We start from the raw sequence: 18,106 nt of genomic DNA on the forward strand, positions 1-18,106 counted from the left end.
AGGAGTTTCTGGGTCAGGAACCTATCCCTCCAGCATGTTTTGTTTATTGTGATGACAAGGTTTAGATTCCTGGAGCGTGTGGCTCTGAGGGACTGGGATTTCTTTAAGTGTAGCATCTCCAACAGCTCTGGGTTTGACATGGCCTTGTATGTTAAGCAGAGATTGCCTTCTGAGTAGACGATATGCGACAGAGTATAGCTGCAGTTTTTTAAGGCAGTAAGCGTAGGGCATCTGCTTTTGGCCCGTGATTCTTTTAGTGAGGTATTTCTGCGGCCTTTCCAGTTGTTGCAGATGTCTTGAGAGGTACATACCAAACGGGGCGTTGTATTCTATAATGGGTCTAATGAGGGATGAGTACAGTGGGACAATGACCTCCTTTTTTCTGGATGAAAAGCCCTTCGTGATGAGGTGTGCCACATAGAAGGATTTCCTGACTGTTGTGGCGATGTGGTTATCAAAGGTGAGACCACTGTCCACCTGTGTCCCTAAGTCTCTTATCACACTTTCAGTGTTTAGTGTACTGCCACCTATATGGTAATTCATGGATACATGTTTTTTCCCAAAGGGGATAACTATACATTTCTTGGCATTGAGCTTGAGCCCATGGCACTAGCACCAAGCATCTGTTTCCTGTAAGGCCCTTTTGTAGAGTATTCACATCATTTGGGGATTCAATAATGGCTTCCAGTTTGCAGTCATCTGCGAACTTTGTTAGCCAGAGTCCTTTAGTGTTGACCTGTACTTCAGAGAAGTAGATGCCAAACAAGACCGGCCCCAGGACTGAACCCTGCGGCACTCCACTTGTCACTTGTCTGGAGCTGGATTTGGATTCGGCTACTTTTACAGTGTGGGTTCTATCAGTAAGCCAGTTAGCAACCCATTGGGTGATGTAGGGATTAATGCCCAGCTTAGTAAGTTTATCTATGATTCCAGAGTGGGGGATGGTGTCAAAGGCCTTGGCATGGTCTAGAAAGGCTGTGTGGACCACCTTACCCTTGTTCATGGCTCTGGAGATTGATTCGAAGAAGTCAATCAGGTTCAGGAGACAAGATTGGCCCTTCACAAACCCAAACTGGGTGGGGTCCAGTGTTTGAAGGTTGCCAATGTCTTTGTTTATAAGTTTCATGATAATACGCTCCATGGCCTTGCAGATAAGGCTTGTCAGACTGATGGGACGGTATTTTTCAGGATCCAAGGTGGATCCCCCCTTGTGGAGTGGGATAACTGTACCAACAGTACTCCAAATGCAGTATAGCAGCACTTACAGTCTGGCTATCTGGATAATAATATGTACATATATTTCCACCATATGTCCTGGACATGGAGTGTAGCCCTACCCTAGTCCCACAGTCGTAGTGCAAGGGGATGTCAGGTATGTATAGCAGGTATATTAATAGACTATTGCTACTGTCATTGGGGTTGTCTTCACAGACATGGTGTGTGTTGGAGGTCACATCTGCTTATAACATGTGTGCCATTGGCTACTGACAGACATCCTAAGGGCATCATAGTAAAGTACCGCTGTTAGCACATAATGCCCCTGAGGATTGCAGCAGAGATATTGGCCAATATATGTGGACATTCTGACACACTCTCTACAGTCCAGAGGTATACACATAACCCCTTAGTGCTAAACATGTGTACCATGCCTGACAATATGGATGTAGACAGCCATGTAGATAGGTATAACACATAATGACTGGAATACATTTGCCACCATAGGTTATGCATTCACACAACCCTTTCTGGCCTGACACATAATAACCACTAGTACAGGTGTGCCATGGCCACATACTACCCACTAGATACTGACATACATCTGCACAGCATACCACTGCTCTGTCTGACATACATGACTGTTAAAGGAGGACCGGCAGCAGTACATCTGGCAAGTATCTGCACATGACATCTCGCTGGGTAATTACACAAAGCTGCTAGGCATGTAACAATACACTGTGCAGGCTACAGGCAGACTGGCTCAACACTGGCCTACATCTCCTATGGGGGAATGCACATGTACCTGCATATATAGCAGGCTCTACAGGCATGTCACAGCACAGGGTAAGATACACTTGTGTGAAAGTGCATAACCACAACCAATGTGAACACAGCCACAGCCACATATGTTAAGCTAGCATAATATTACAGTATATGGACTATCTGTTCGACACCATCCTCATATGTGCCACTTACAGACTGACCCTACATATACTGGGCTGCTACACAGTTTGGTCTGATGGCTGTCTGAGGTATGGGACGTGTGCATGGCCCTACAAACATGTATGCCAATATGGTACCATACAATGGAGCAGCATGTAACTTCAGACAGGATGGGACCTAGAACAATGACATCTACCACAGTCTATACATAGACTAAAGTACATATTAACAATACACACACTGTTAACATTCACCATAAGTACACAGACCTCAGTACTGTACAAACATCCACAGAATGTCCAGGTTATGTCATCAAATATAACACCTACTGTACATAACATGTGTAACAGTCTGATATCTCACTGGCTTGTTATCAGATATGATGACACTAATTATGGTGTACAGCACATATGCACCACTTCATGCATGACATATGTACACAGGTTGACAGAGTTGTGGCTGCAAGCACATACACAGGGCCAATAATGACATGCCGCTGTGATAACCTCATACATTTACTGCTGCAACAGGGTTTCTTGCAACATATGTCCTATGAGGGATATGAAGCCAGTAACTGTCACAGCTTTCACCATCTACAGAGTGCAATCCTCACACTAGCTTCTGCAGTCTACAGATAGATGCTCCATTGGTAACACATGAAACCAAAGGCACAACACACTGCCCTGTCTGCAGATTACCCTGCAGATGGGGATTCCTCATAAACTTGGAACTGACATGGCAGGTATTGAGACATGTAAGACAGTCATATCCACACACACACTGTCAAACCAACAGTACTCCAAATGCAGTATAGCAGCACTTACAGTCTGTAGTCAGGTCAGGCACATCCCCCTCCTGTGTGTTGCCCTGTTTCCACAGTGTATACTATTAGAGGTAAATCCCCACTCCATCTGAGATGCTGTTTGCCAAAAAACAGATTTAGTTCCTGCTCAAAGTGAAGGAAAAGGGCCAACACCAACATGATGTTCCTAGATACTGGAGTGTGTTTCCATGCAATTGGCTATGGCAATGTTACCACAGCTGTTCCACATGCAATCAGCTAGAGGAGGGCTGCAATTCAGGCAGAAGCCATCAACTGATCATGAGTATCACTTAAAATACACATGCTGCTGCCAAACAAAGCAGGTGTAGGTCTCCACATCCACCAGAGGGGGGAGCGGGAGAAGCCGACAGAGGCAAAGGCAAGTCAGAGAGTGGTGGGAGAGTAAAACCTAAGCATGTTTGTGTCACACACCTACCAGCACAGAGTATCAAACCCCCGATGACTATGTAGTGCTATCACTTTTCTATGCAGTTTTTGGATGCTCCACATAGGTTACCTGTTGTGGATCCCTCAGAACATATATGTGATGGTGACTGACATCTGCAACAGGGATACGGTAGCTATATGGTAGTTGACGTACACCTGCCTGTCCACATGAACAGGTGCCAGCATCAACACAGCCACACTCTCACAGGGATGCACACACAATGACAAACTTGGCATGGCCAGGATTACAACTCATCAGTAGTGGGGTTGCCACAACACATCACTCTGCAGGTATCACATGCACCACATGGGTCATACGGGGGTTGTATGGGCAAAGGGCATGGGGAGGTGTCTGACATCAGACAGCATGCTTCAGTATGCCCATGGAGGTTGTAGGGAGTGTGGATGTGAACATGCATACCATATAACACACACACAAACACACAGGGTACCAGTACTGACATGCATGGGTGCATGTCTGCACGGGTGTGTGGTGGTCGACTGTGGCAGCAGGCTATACAAGGGTAGGCGATGGGTATACCTTGGCATCAGGCCACATGACAATGGTCTGCATTGTGGCTCGGGGCTGTAGTGTCTGCATTTGCCCACACAGGTCGGTATTCTTTCCCCATCCAGTCACCTGGGTGACTATTGTGTGGCCAATGCTGTGCATCGCTTGCCATGAATGTGTTCCTTAGTCCATGACATGGATGGTGTCTGGGATGGTGTCTGGGATGTGCACACCTCCCGCATGCATGTACAGTGACATATGGAACTGTACTGGGGGTGTCTGGCCCATGTTGTGAACACAAATTATCATCAGATGTGCCAGACTTGCACACATGTGGCGGGAACTGGTAATGGGCAACAGGTTTACCCTGCACCTACATTGATAGCATGCTAATGGCACTCCCTGGTGTCAGTGGCATCTGTCAATACAGGGCATTTTGTCAGGCATGGTATGCCCTTTGTGGGTCACATGTGATGGCACTACAGGTGTTTTAGGTGAACAATGGGGAACATTGGGAAGGTGCACTGTCTGCATGTACATGCATATTGTACAGGGTGCCATGCCCTTTGTAGCCCACAAATATCATCACATAGTTACTATCAGTGGACAATATGCAGTGTACTACCCACATATTGGCTGTTGCCTAGGCATGTGTGTGTATGAGACATGGGTTGAGAGTGTGCTCTGGTTAATACTGGGGTTGCTAACTGTAATTGCCTGGCCTTGATGTCACATGTATGGGTATGGCTTTGCAGCCCAACCTCTCAGCTATTTCACATCTGTTATCCATGTACGGCGGACAATGTGATACATAGTAGGGCTACCATATAAGAAATATGCAACACCCCCTCCACATTGGCCACAGGTGTCATACATTCACAACCACCTCCACACAGGATACATATTACAAACATACACAGACACACACACACACACACACACACACACACACGCACACACGCACACACGCACACACACACACACACACACACACACTCACACACACACCTGTCATGTCTAGGAGTAGAACTCCTACCTAACTAGTTTATTACACTACATCACTATACAGTTATAGTACGTGCCATGGAGATTACTGGAGTACTCCTTCCCCAAAGGTGTGTATCACATTGGATGACATCAGCAGGATTGCCAAAGTAGGACATTCGAATGGTAGTGAGTGTGACTACCCTAAAATGCATTGCTCCCTACACAGACAGTGACGCACACACACAAAACATCCACAACTAATGTGTGGCTATAGAACCCCTAACAGAGGTCTATATCTCACTACAGCATGGAGCTGTTATAGGATGCAGCATGGGGATTACTAGAGAACTCCTTCCCCAAAGGTGTATTTCACAATGAATGACATCAGCAGGATTTGCCAAAGTAGGCCATTTGAAATGTACTGTGTGTGACTAGCCTAAAATTCATTGCTTTCTACACAGACAGTGACACACACACAAAACATCCACAACCGACATGTTTATGTATCAAACCCCTAATAGTGGTCTATATCACACTACAGAATGGAGTTGTCATAGGATGCACTACGGGGATTATTAGAGAACTCCTTCCCAAAAGGTGTATCTCACAATGAATGACATCAGCAGGATTGCCAAAGTAGGCCATTTGAAATGTATTGTGTGTGACTAGCCTAAAATGCATTGCTCCCTACACAGACAGTGACACACACACAAAACATCCACAACCAACATGTGTTGGTATAGAACCCCTAACAGAGATCTATATTACCCTACAGCATTGAGCTGTTACAGGACACACCATGGGGATTACTAGAGAACTCCTTCCCCAAAGGTATATTTCACAATGAATGACATTAACAGGATTGCCAAAGTTGGCCATTTGAAATGTACTGTTTGTGACTAGCCTAAAATGCATTGCTTCCTACACAGACAGTGACACACACACAAAACATCCGGAACTACAATGGGTGGGGATGGAACCTAACAACAGTTTTAAATCACACTACAGCAGTACGCAGTTATGGTATGCGCTACAGTGATTACTGGGCTACAACCTTCCCTGAGGTGTATTTCTAGGTGTGTAACATCAGCAGCCTTGCCAAAGTTGAGTATATGAAGTGTAAGGAGTATGAGTACCCTAAAAAGCATTGCTCTCTACACAGACAGGGTCAGACAGACACACATACACATTTGCTATGTCTGGGTTTAGAATACCTACCTAACTACTTTATCAAACTACAGCAATACGCAGTTACAGCACACGCTACAGCATTCCCAGAGGTGTATTTCTAAGTGGGTGACATCAGCAGCCTTGCCAAAGTTGAGTATATGACTTGTAAGGAGTGTGAGTACTCTAAAAAGCATTGGTTGCTACACAGTCAGAGACAGACAGACATGCACATGCCAAGTGTGGGGTTAGAACTCCTATCTACCTACTTTATCACACTAAAGCAGTACACAGTTACAGGACACGCTACAGAGATTACTAGACTACAGCATTCCCAGAGGTGTATTTCTAGGTAGGTGACATCAACAGCCTTGCAAAAGTTAAGTATATGAATTGTAAACAGTGTGAGTACCCTAAAAAGTATTGCTCACTACACAGTCGGAGACAGCCAGACACACACACAAGCACACATACATAGTTGCCAAGTCTGGAGTTAGAACTCCTACTTAACTAGTTTATCACACTACAGCAGTAGGCAGTTATGAGACATGCCATGGAGTTTATGGGGCTACAACTCTCCCAAAGGTGTATTTCACATTGGATGACCTCAGCAGGTTTGTCATAGTAGGGCTATGGGGAGGGCCGTGTGTGAATGGGCCATAACCCATTCATCTAGGGGTTGACACACCACATGCGGGCACACACAGGGTCATATGTCACAGGTACATGTATACAGCTACTAGATGACTACTTCCTTGTACAGTCATGTTGCACAGCTGGCACATGCACCATATAGTCTGCAATGCTGACAGATACTGGTGGCTAGTATCTGCAGTGAGTGACATCTGCACATCATGTGTTTGGGACCCTTTGGCTGTGTGCTGGGTGGGACAGGCCTGGATGGCTCCTTGTCACAGTCACCCTCTTCCACACATCTATGTACGCCTACCTTTGGCTTATTATAGTGTGTTGTCCTGACATATATGTCTGTATTCCTATCCACTGTGTATGCAAGGCATGAATGGTGCATACTGACGAGTGTCTGCAGTAACAACTGCAATTGCCAGATATATCTGGTCCACTGGTGTTTGCAGACATGGCCTTCATGTGTTTAAGTTTGTGAGCATGCCCAATATGACCTTTCAGTATGATGTTGACTGACATTGCCTTCATTTCTCTAAGTGTGTGAGCATGCCCAGTATGGCCATCTGTACTGAATGTGTGGATCGTGTCCAGGTAGTTTGTGCTGTAGTGCTGACCTTTGTGTTGTACACCGACAGGTAGTATGCTGTCTCTGCAGGGTAATCATCAATCATTTGGCTTTGACTGTTACTACATTTCTGCATAGCAGGAGGGGCACACCTGACTGTTTCTACATTTCTACACAGGAGTGGGAGGGGCACACCTGACTGTTATTACATTACTATGTAGGATGGGGGGACACACCTGACTATTTCTACATTTCTACACAGGGTTGTGGGGGGGCTGACTGTTATTACATTACTATGTAGGATGGGGGGCACACCTGGCTATTTCTACATTTCTACACAGGGTTGGGAGGCACACCTGACTGTTATTATATTACTATCTAGGATGGGGGGCACACCTGACTATTTCTACACAGGGTTGGGGGGGCACACCTGACTGCTATTACATTACTATGTAGGATGGGGGGCACACCTGACTATTTCTACATTTCTACACAGGGTTGAGGGGGGGCCTGAATGTTATTACATTACTATGTAGGATGGGGGGGGGGCACACCTGGCTATTTCTACATTTCTACACAGGGTTGGAAGGCACACCTGACTGTTATTACATTACTATGTAGGATGAGGGGGCACACCTGACTATTTCTACATTTCTACACAGGGTTTGGGGGGCACACATGACTGTTATTACATTACTATGTAGAATGTGGGGGGCACACGTGACACTTGTACACATTTGCTATGACTGTACTGGTATGTCAGGTACTCCATTTCATTCTGTATTGCTAACTATCATGCTGACTAGAGGCATACCAATGTACTACGGATTGTGGCTTTGGTTTCCCTACATATTATTGTCTGACTTTCTACCCTTCAGAACTAACATCACATTGCCTGCCCTGCTGTGGTCTGTCTGTGTAGGCCTGGGGGGAAGGTTAACCATAGCCATCATTCTGGGGCCATGGCACAGGCTTTTTTGGGGTTTTTTCTACACCTGTCCTGTTGGCTGAGACTATTGTCGGGTATGTGAACAGTCCTGACTAGCATGTGTGGATCATAAGGACACACATGTCACTCAGTACATTTCCTGCAGTGGCTTTTGCCACCCTGTGTAGTACTGGCTACTGTGGTGACTCCAGTATGTGTTACAGATGTCATGGTGCCACTATGGGTGTCTACTGTCTGCTGCCATAACATTCAGCAACCCAGTTTCCTTGCATGCTCACATCCATACCATAGCTACAGATAATGACACATTCTACTCCAGTTGGCAATTGGTAGGTTGATTGACTTACCTTGAGGGTATGCCAGACTTGTGGATGGTGCTGGAGGGCTGCCTATGTTGGATGCACATAGTACACTCCCTATACAAGGTTGAGCACAGGTAGTGTCATGTTTGGCATCCCTTTTACTGTATGTGTGAGTCAGAGAGAGGTGTCATTCCCTGGGTCCTTACTGTGTCAGTGCATGTACTATGTGTTGCCTATTTGCCAAGGCCAGGGCCTACTGGGCACACCTCCTTCTGCCTACTGGGGCAGGATCAGGTTGTTCCTCCTCCGGGTCACTCTGTGCCTGTGCAGCCCTTGTCATTGGTAGGGGGCTGTGTAGCCCTGCCCCATGCTGTTCTTGCTGCAGCTGTTTCTGCAGGATCATAATGTGTAGCATAGCACATACCATAACAATTTGGGTACATGTAGCTGGTGAATACTGCAAGGCTCCACCGGATGTGTCCAGACACCGGACCTGTGAGCTGAGCATCCCAAACACATGCTCTATTATATGTCTGGCCTGTGTGTGTGCCTCATTATGGCATTGTTGTTCAGGTGTGTGTGCATTTCTCATGGGTGTCATCAGCCACGGCTCCAGTGTGTACCAAGCATCCCCCACTAGGTGACCATAGGGGATGTCCCCATTGGCAAATCTCTGGTACAGCTGTGTCAGATGCCATATGTGGGAATCGTCATAGCTTCCAGGGCAGCCAGCACACGCATTCATTATAGTGCCCTGGGCATCACATACGACCTGGCAATTGATGGAGGGGATACCCCTGCAGTTGATGTAAGCCCTACCCTGCTCACAGGCTGGTGCTTTGATGCATATGTGCATGCAGTCTACAACAACCACTACTCCAGGGTATTCTGCTATTTAGTGGAAGAGATGCATATTGCTGGTCAACACCCCATGGGTGTTGAGGAAATATACATGCTCACTGGCATGTGCTGACATCCAGGAACTGGTGGAATACTCTGGATGCTGATGCCTGTGAGATCCCCATGATATCCCCAGTTGTGCTTTGGGAGGTACCTGTGGCTTGTATACCTAGGCCTACACATACCTTGGTATCCATTGGGATGGGTTCCTCTCGGTCAGTTTGGTGTGTCAGGTGTGGCCGGCACAGCTCAACAATTTGCTGTAGGTGGTCTCTGTCCACCCTATAATGCTCCACTATCTCCAGCTCATGTAGCCCCTGGTAGGTTACCCTGGGTCTGTACACTCTTCTCCGTCTCCTCACTGTGGGCTGGTTGACAGCATTCACATCCTCACCACCCTCAGTCTCTTGCACATGTTGTTCTATGTTGCCTGCTGCTGCCTTTCTCATTTTGTAGGTTTGTTTGTTGAAATGTCCCTGCTTGTATATACCAGTGGTGTAGAGTGTGGGAAAAAACAGAGGGGAAGGTGTTTGCTTAGTTTATAGTAGTGTTCTGGGCTGAGTTGGCCTGCTGCCTGTGTAATTGTCTGATTCTGATACATTTCACCTGCCAGCTATGCTAGTTTTCCTTGATTACCTTCCTACTGCTGTTTTCCCTTCCCATTGCCTCCCTGTTTAAGCCCGTGTGCGTGCCACACAAACAGAGTGCACAAATGTGCACACTGCTGCTATTTCCTGTTTTAACTTCTTTTTTCTTCCTGTAAAACCCAGTGCGTGGCGAGGACACCTGCTTAGGGTTTGTAAAGAGTGCTGGGCAGCTTTTGACACACACCCTAGCTTAGCTGTGCTAAGCTAAGAGCAAACCTGAGTCACAGGGCTCCAATCCACTTACAGTATGCCTGACACCCCCCCCCCCCCCATGATGTCACCTACCTCCTAGGTTTGCACCAAGCTATTCCTACTGTTGGGACCTGACTCACATCCAGGAAAAACTGGGATTCACTATCATTCCCCTCATTTGCATAGGATTCCCTGCTAATGCATACTTACATGTCTCACACTGCACCTCCCCCTAGAGCAACCACTACTCACTGGCCAGGTTGTCTTCTGCCTGCCATTGACTTGCATGGCAGAATACTGATTTTAGTTAGAATGCTTATTTTAGGTCTATTTTATTATTTTCCCCCGATCCCGGTTGCACGCCGCTGCCCTACACTTAAACAGCCGAGATTGGGTAAAAAAAAAGTAAAGTCTTTTTTTTTTGTTTGCAATGTCAATTGCCTTATACTTGGCCATTGGCATGCTTACTACTTGATATGCAGCCTTTATTCGGAGATGCCATAGCTCAGTATTGGATTTTGCAGAAATGTACTCGATTACTAACCGAGTACATTTCTGCAGATAGCTCTAGTCTTGCACGGACTGTTGCGAGCTTCCTTGATTGCAAAATCACCTCATTTGCATGGATTTCACCTGCAAATGGGGTGATTTGCATACCAGGGCTTAGTATGTGCAAGATTAGTGCAGGAGTGCTCATGCACGCCCCTGTGGGCTGTTCCTGGATCACACAACAGATATATTGCCTGCTTGAGCTTCTGCACTGATCTTGCACTGCATGCAAGCTTTTGAGAATCCAGGGGAATGTAAAGAATCTTCAGTTTTTACCAGTTCTTGTTCATAAAAGGTACCTTTTATTTCATCACCGCCATCATAATATTTTAATTTGTACACAGAGGTAGGTTTAGCTATACATTCTGAGATAAACATTTCTTCTGTAAAATGTGGCTCCTATCCCTTAAAATGCCTTCTTAATTTGTAATACTTATACTTTGTCACATACTTTACATTTAAAGGGCTTTTCCAATGAACATTTGAGATCATCGTACAATATTTTCCAGACATGTAAGGAAGTTGAATAAGTAACATTGATAGGTCTCGTTTTGATAGTTCTGTCATAATTTCATTATTGGCTCTTGTTACTGATGGTAGTACATCTATATATCAGTATGCATTAAAAGCTGTAAAATACTGCCACATTTTTGTTTTCAGGATGTGGTTAAATCTTTTTACAATACAGGCTTGACTTCATTACTGGATGCGAAATGCTGGACATTTTGCCTTTTCAGTAGCGCTTGAACAAAAGCATTAAGAAATTTAGAACTCTGATCTGTTTATAATTTTTGGGGATTATGCCCTATAGAGTAAAGTTTTTTGAAAGCTTCTGCAACACTTTTGCCACAATTATTTTTTAATACGCCAGTCCAAGCATATTTGGGTTGCACATTATAACTGCTAAAATAAACCAAAATCCAACACTGTACTCTAAAAATCCAGACGTCCATGAGATCAGCTTCCCATTGATCATCAGTATTGTTCACAACCTGTTTCTTAGAAATGTTTTCTTACAGGCTTGAGCACAGTTTAGACATCTTGTAAGTGTAACCATTTTGACACTTGGTTGCAGATAATATCCTCACCACTTTTAATAATAGCACCATACAAACTCCGTACACCTCCTAAACTACTGTGTACTAGGAAGTCATAATATTTTGTTAAGCATATTCCCTCATCTTAGCAGTAACAGCTGTATAAAAGAAAATGCATGACTTTTTTCAAGGGTGTAATATTTTATTATAATACATTTTCCAAAAAGGTATACTTACAAAACCTATACTTTTTCATGACTCCTTGAATAGAATCACATTTTTAAAATTTCACAACAACAACAAAAAATGAAATCCTTGCTATGCCTTGTAACTAAAATCTCCTCTGCAAAGTAGAGTACACATATGGATTCTTTTGTGACTGCTGCCTTAAATAGTACCAACAAATACTAACTGTATATCAAAGCTACCAGTATACAGCTCTGTGTTTTCCGATTTAGCTGTTCAAATATTAAAGGCAGAATATTTTTTACACTTTTCAACACATCATGGGTTGCATTTATAGTCAAACTTAACAACTCTTCCCCCAAATGTCATTTTTTCACTTCATTCATTACAGTCTGAATAAAATACAGTTAGTGACAGTTAGGGACACTGTACAGCTTTTGGTGTACATTGTTGGAAAACTGCCTTCACTGTTAAAGAAATTTCCTCCTTCAATACAGAGTATTGTTCTACACTGAGTCGTCTGGTCTAGTCCCATTGCTTTGCCTTAGATGTGGTATGTTAGTAACATCTGAATGTCCATTAGCTGGGCTTTGCGTAATAATGACACTATGGAGGTAGCTAGGGCTTTAGACATTACACAGAAGGGCTGCAATGAGATGTGCAGGCCATCCTTTACAAAGCAAGTAGGAATGTTGAGCATCTTGTCCTATGCTAACACATAATGGATCCCCTTGGAATGACACCAAAAATGTAGCCAATTGTTGAAGCCAATTATATTTTGTACCTATGAATCATTCTTGAGGAAGGAAGGATTGCACATGGGATCAGAGTCTTGCCAGCATTTGTGGCATGTGTAGAAAGTTCTTATGTGTCTCTCTGCTTAACCCTCAGAATTTTGCATCTCAAGTCACTCACTCCCATGTGGGCTTCCACATGTCAGAGTGATATAAATTAGATAAAATCATCTTAAGGGTTATTGAGATATCAGACATCCTGGCATATGAAATTTACAGTTACCATGTCTTTGTCCAGTCTAGTTAGAAAAAAAATCAATGTGTCTAACTATATAGAGTTACTAACCACTAAAACATTTCTATTTGCAGATGATCTGTTGTACTGGTTCTGAGATAATTTAACTTTTAGTGACTCTTTAGTTGAATGTGTATCAGAAAATAATGTTGTGCTGGATTTGTGCTGAGACGTAGTCCTCATGGGTATTGTAGGCTTTGGCAGTATAAGACATTTTAGTGGGAGTTGGTATAGAGTGTGACAGTTGTGTGTTGTTCAGAGTCCATGTTTTATGAGACTGATCCCTCCATATTTATTAGTATCTCTTACAAACAGAATTATTTGTGTTGAGTAAGAGTTCATTAGTTCTGAGCATGAGGCATTTACTTCACTGTCTAAGGATACCAAGTGGTATGAGGCTGGAAATAGAAGAGAAAACAAGCAGAAATAGAAGAGAAACAAGCAGGCTAACTTTCCATCTTGGAACTGCACTAAACAGGACGGAAGATATGAAGGAGAGGGCAACTCAAGCTTTAGCCGTAGGTCTTATGATGACTGATAGTTTATTAGAAAGATTTACATCTTAACTATGCGATCATGCCACTTCAAATGTAAGCATAAGAACTATCCTATGAACACTAAATATTACTACAACCTTTCACTAAAGAATATCAGCTTAATATTCTGCTTGCTTATACTGATAATACCATACTGCCCTGAAGTACACACGGTCATGCAGTTCTATAAAGCAGGAGTACAGAATTCCTACTACAGTTGAATGTATATATAATAAAAATGATAAGCTACTTTCCCTGTGTTGCAGTGATATGACTACTAGGTCTAACCTTAGCTTGCAAATAATTCTGTTGTTTTGATGCATCGTTAACCAGTAAAATAAGCGCTTTCATTTTAACTTTTTTTTTGGTCATATAAATTATTGTGTATGTGTTTGGTCAGTAATATCTATATTGAACCAGTAAGTGAATCTTAAGATAGCACCAGTTCTCAAACAAAACATTTTATGTGGCTTGATTCCAGGGGTCTATATTAGATATTCAAAAATTCAGTTCAGAGAATGGCACTTACATCAAACATGCCATTCATCAAACTGTTCATAGTGAGATCGCAGTACAGTCAAGATTGCAAAATTTGCCCTTTCCTCACTGTAGTGCGATCTTGGAGTTGGTATAAATATATATATATATATATATATATATATATATATAATATATATATATATATATATATATATATATATATGGGTCCCCTTCAAAACTTCAAAAACCCATAACATCTAATTTCATAACATGGAGACCAGAACATCTAAAACCCAAAACATCTAAAACCCATAACATTGAATTTCATAACATCTAACAGTACAGATCACATGAAAATAACATCCCTTTCACATAAAATGACACCAAACTACCAAACACCCATTTTACTACATTTCTGCAAGGGTGCTTGATGGAGTGGGGTTAGGAAATTAACTTTTACCCACTGTAGTACAATCTTGGATTTGGTATATTTAATTTATGGGGGGTGGGGGTGGGGCAGAGCCCCCCACATGGGGGGTGTAGGGGGGCATTCCCCCCTGCAGAAATGTAGTAAAAACTGCGTTTGGTAGTTTGGTGTCATTATATATGGAGAGGATGTTATTTTCTTGTGATTTGTAGTGTTAGATGTTATGAAATTCGATGTTATGGGTTTTTGATGTTCTGGTCTCAATGTTATGAAATTAGATTTTATGGGTTTTAGATGTTTCAAAGTAGACCTATTACATATATATATATATATATATATATATATATATATATATATATATATATATATATAGAGATATATAGATATATAGATATATATACACATAATTAGTGGGGGGTAAGAGAACAGTATGTTTGATGTAAGTGCCGTTCGCTGAACTGAATTTTCAATTATCTAATAAGCACCCTGATTCAAACTTTGTTAATTTGATAGAAATTACTCACAACTAAAATTAGTAACTCTTTATGTTGACGTGAATTTTAATCTTCAGCTTATATTTGTCATAGACTTTTCCTTTTTCTGTTTTTCATTAACAGATTCACCTGCTGATAGCGCTGCTACTTTCATATCATGAATAATATCTGATGTTTTTCCTCTGCTACTCATTGCTGCTGGTTTGTTCTTTCTAAAGTCATCTACATCATACTTAACCCGTCCTAACTTTAACAGATTCTTTTTTTCTTGAATTTGGTCACACTTGTGTGATATGAATGATAACTATATGCAGATTTAATTTCATCAAAGGCAATGACAAACATTCACCATGCTGCATTTCATTAAAAAGTCCTAAGCCAAACTGCATTATTCTGCTGACAATATTAATTTTAATTAAAATGAAACACTGTATATAGACATCATTAATATTTTAAGTTGCAAATGTACAGTCACAGTGCTGTCATATATTGAATAAGGCAAACTGTTTCTCTTGAATAAAAAAAAATACTTCTGGTCTGTTGAAGTCCATACTGCACATGTAGTTAAACATAGCAGTCATTCTAGGGCTTATTAGATGCACCAACAAAGGTTAAATTCTGTCCTGTAAAATAACTGTATTTCATCACTAAATTACCTAGTTCAAGCATTTGAGCTGTCCTGTACTGAAGTTATACAGTATATATATACAGAAAGAAAAACAAAAAAAAACAGACCTTGTCCTTCCCCTGTTGATAAACATTGATAAATGATCATTTGCAGATCAAGCCCCTCTTGTAGCCATATCCTGTTCATCACTCTGGCAATCTGAAGTACAATCATGTCTTGACGAAGATCATCTCCAGTCTGTTCAAGGACAAAATGTAAAAAGGTTTTGAAAAGTTAGAAAAATCACTCTGTCATTTTTGTACCACAATGGCTAATGAAACTTTGATCTTGTCAATGTTATTTTCAAACACAATGTTTTCTTCATGCACTATTTCCTTCTAATTCTATTTGCACAAGACAGAAATTTATGAAGCGCTATATTTATGGAATAATAATATTATGCAGATTTGCTTTTCCCTTTCCATTTCTCCACAAAAAGGTTTTTCATGTTGTATTAAAAAAAATGTACCAACAAATGAGTGCCTGATGAAAGAACATTTCTTTCAAGAAAATGTAATTATTGTCATATTACTTAAAAAATGAAATCAACATACCTTTCAACTGTCCCTAATTTTGCAGAACTTCCCTAATTTTGCCTCGTTTTTTGTTGTTTACTGTAATTTTTTTTTATTTTATGGTGAATTACTAAAGATTATAATAATACAATAATGGCAGGCATTACAGTTTCTTACTTCTTATTGCTCAAAAATATATATATGTTGATGTAAAACCTGCCATTCCATTAATTTTGCAAGTGAATTAGACTAATATTTAAAAATTGTGTCTGATTTTGACTCCCCCCCGTCCCATTATTTTTGACTTTGTCTCTGATTCTAGAGCAAAGGGGTTGCAAGATGTACTAAACACCTACACCTTACAGTTCAGTGTATCAGTATAACCCTTCTGTAATATAACAGGAGATTTAATGACAGTCCCATGATTCTGAATTGTTGCTATATATAATGATGTCCTTGTTTAGCTGAATTAAAATGAGTGCATATTAGGAAGAAGATATAATTTCATGATATGACTAAAACTATGAAGCTAATTGAAAACTTTTTTCCCTATCATCAGCAGTCCATAAAGAGCAAGAGCAGCTGATATGAAACCTCTCTTCACTGTTGTACAGATACATTCATGATGTGACATAGATTGGATATGAATAGATGAAACAATTAACATGAATATTTTTACACATCACAGCCTTTCATTTGGTCAACCAGCCTTTATTTCCATTTGTTACAAAAGTAAAAGTAAGAAGATAAAATGTTTAAAACATTACAAGCAAGTATAAGCAAATGACCTCTCAATGCAGAGGTTTTTAAGACTATTACTGAAATACCTATACTCTGCAGCAGTCCTAGGTTTGAGTCCCCCAACTACCATGTGTTTGCTGTGTGACTGTGAGTAAATCAAATAACAAGACAATGTCCTCGGGCTGAGCTTGATGAGAGTGTGTGTGTGTGTGTGTGTGTGTGTGTGTGTGTGTGTGTGTGTATCGGTGCTTTACCATGATTAACAGGTGTAATTCCTCTTTTTTCTTCTATAATGTCTCATCAAGATATTCAAAAGTTTACAGGACCCTAAAAGACTTTATGAAGGGCATGTATATTATGTCACCTACAATTAAGCTCACATGTATATTTAACAAAGCTGCCACAACAGTTAATCCCATAGGTTTTGGTCCCAGTACAGAAAAGAACAGAATGAACTCAGATGACTCTAGCTTGAATGTGAAGATGATCAGAATCCTGATGATTAAACCATAAACTCCTTTTAAGTAGGAGGAACCTTAGTCATGTAGGACATTGAACAATCTCACAATGGTTATGCTTGGCAGGAAGCTAGTGCAGAGAACACAAGATGGTCATGATATGGCTAGGTGTACAAGCTGCACTATGAAGTCTAACTGCAGAATTCTGCCCATCGACTTCAATTTCTTGTTGATTTCACTCTCACTGCTTGAAAGACACAAATAAAGGGTTCTGCATTAATTCAATAGTGGGATAAATAGGGCTTATATGACCAATGCCAGATTGCCAGTTGAAATTAAATGATTAATACATGTGATGTTTTTCAGGCAGTGACAATAGGATCAAATGGAAGGTGACTCCTGGTAATGAAAAGTTAAATGATCATCTAAGATAATCACAGAATTGTATATATCAGACATCAACTCCAATTTATTACTCCCATAAATAATTTGATGTGGAAGGGTAGAAGTTACAGAGAATCTTAAAGTGTTACAGAATGCCACAGTGACAATCAAGAATGGATTTATTTTTGAGGCAACTTACACTTTTCCAAGTTAGGATGCAGTCCAAACAATCATTGACATCATCTGTGTAGAAGATGAAGCATAACTGGGTGCCATTTGCATAGTAGTGAAACTGCAAACTTTACACT

The 18,106-nt window shown here is 41.6% G+C and overlaps 1 protein-coding gene across 1 annotated transcript in view; it reads right to left on the bottom strand.

Moving 5' to 3' along the window:
* PIK3C2G (phosphatidylinositol-4-phosphate 3-kinase catalytic subunit type 2 gamma) overlaps window positions 1–18,106 on the bottom strand; it is a 1,120,359-nt gene that overhangs the window by 608,988 nt on the left and 493,265 nt on the right. The window contains exon 11 of the mRNA XM_044087254.1: window positions 15,769–15,898. Within this exon, the coding sequence (XP_043943189.1) occupies window positions 15,769–15,898 (130 nt within the window). The remainder of the gene's footprint in view (window positions 1–15,768; window positions 15,899–18,106) is intronic.

Source organism: Protopterus annectens, chromosome 11.part0 (assembly GCF_019279795.1).
Source record: "Protopterus annectens isolate FY-2018-M chromosome 11.part0, PAN1.0, whole genome shotgun sequence".
In the NCBI taxonomy this organism is placed as follows: domain Eukaryota; kingdom Metazoa; phylum Chordata; order Ceratodontiformes; family Protopteridae; genus Protopterus; species Protopterus annectens.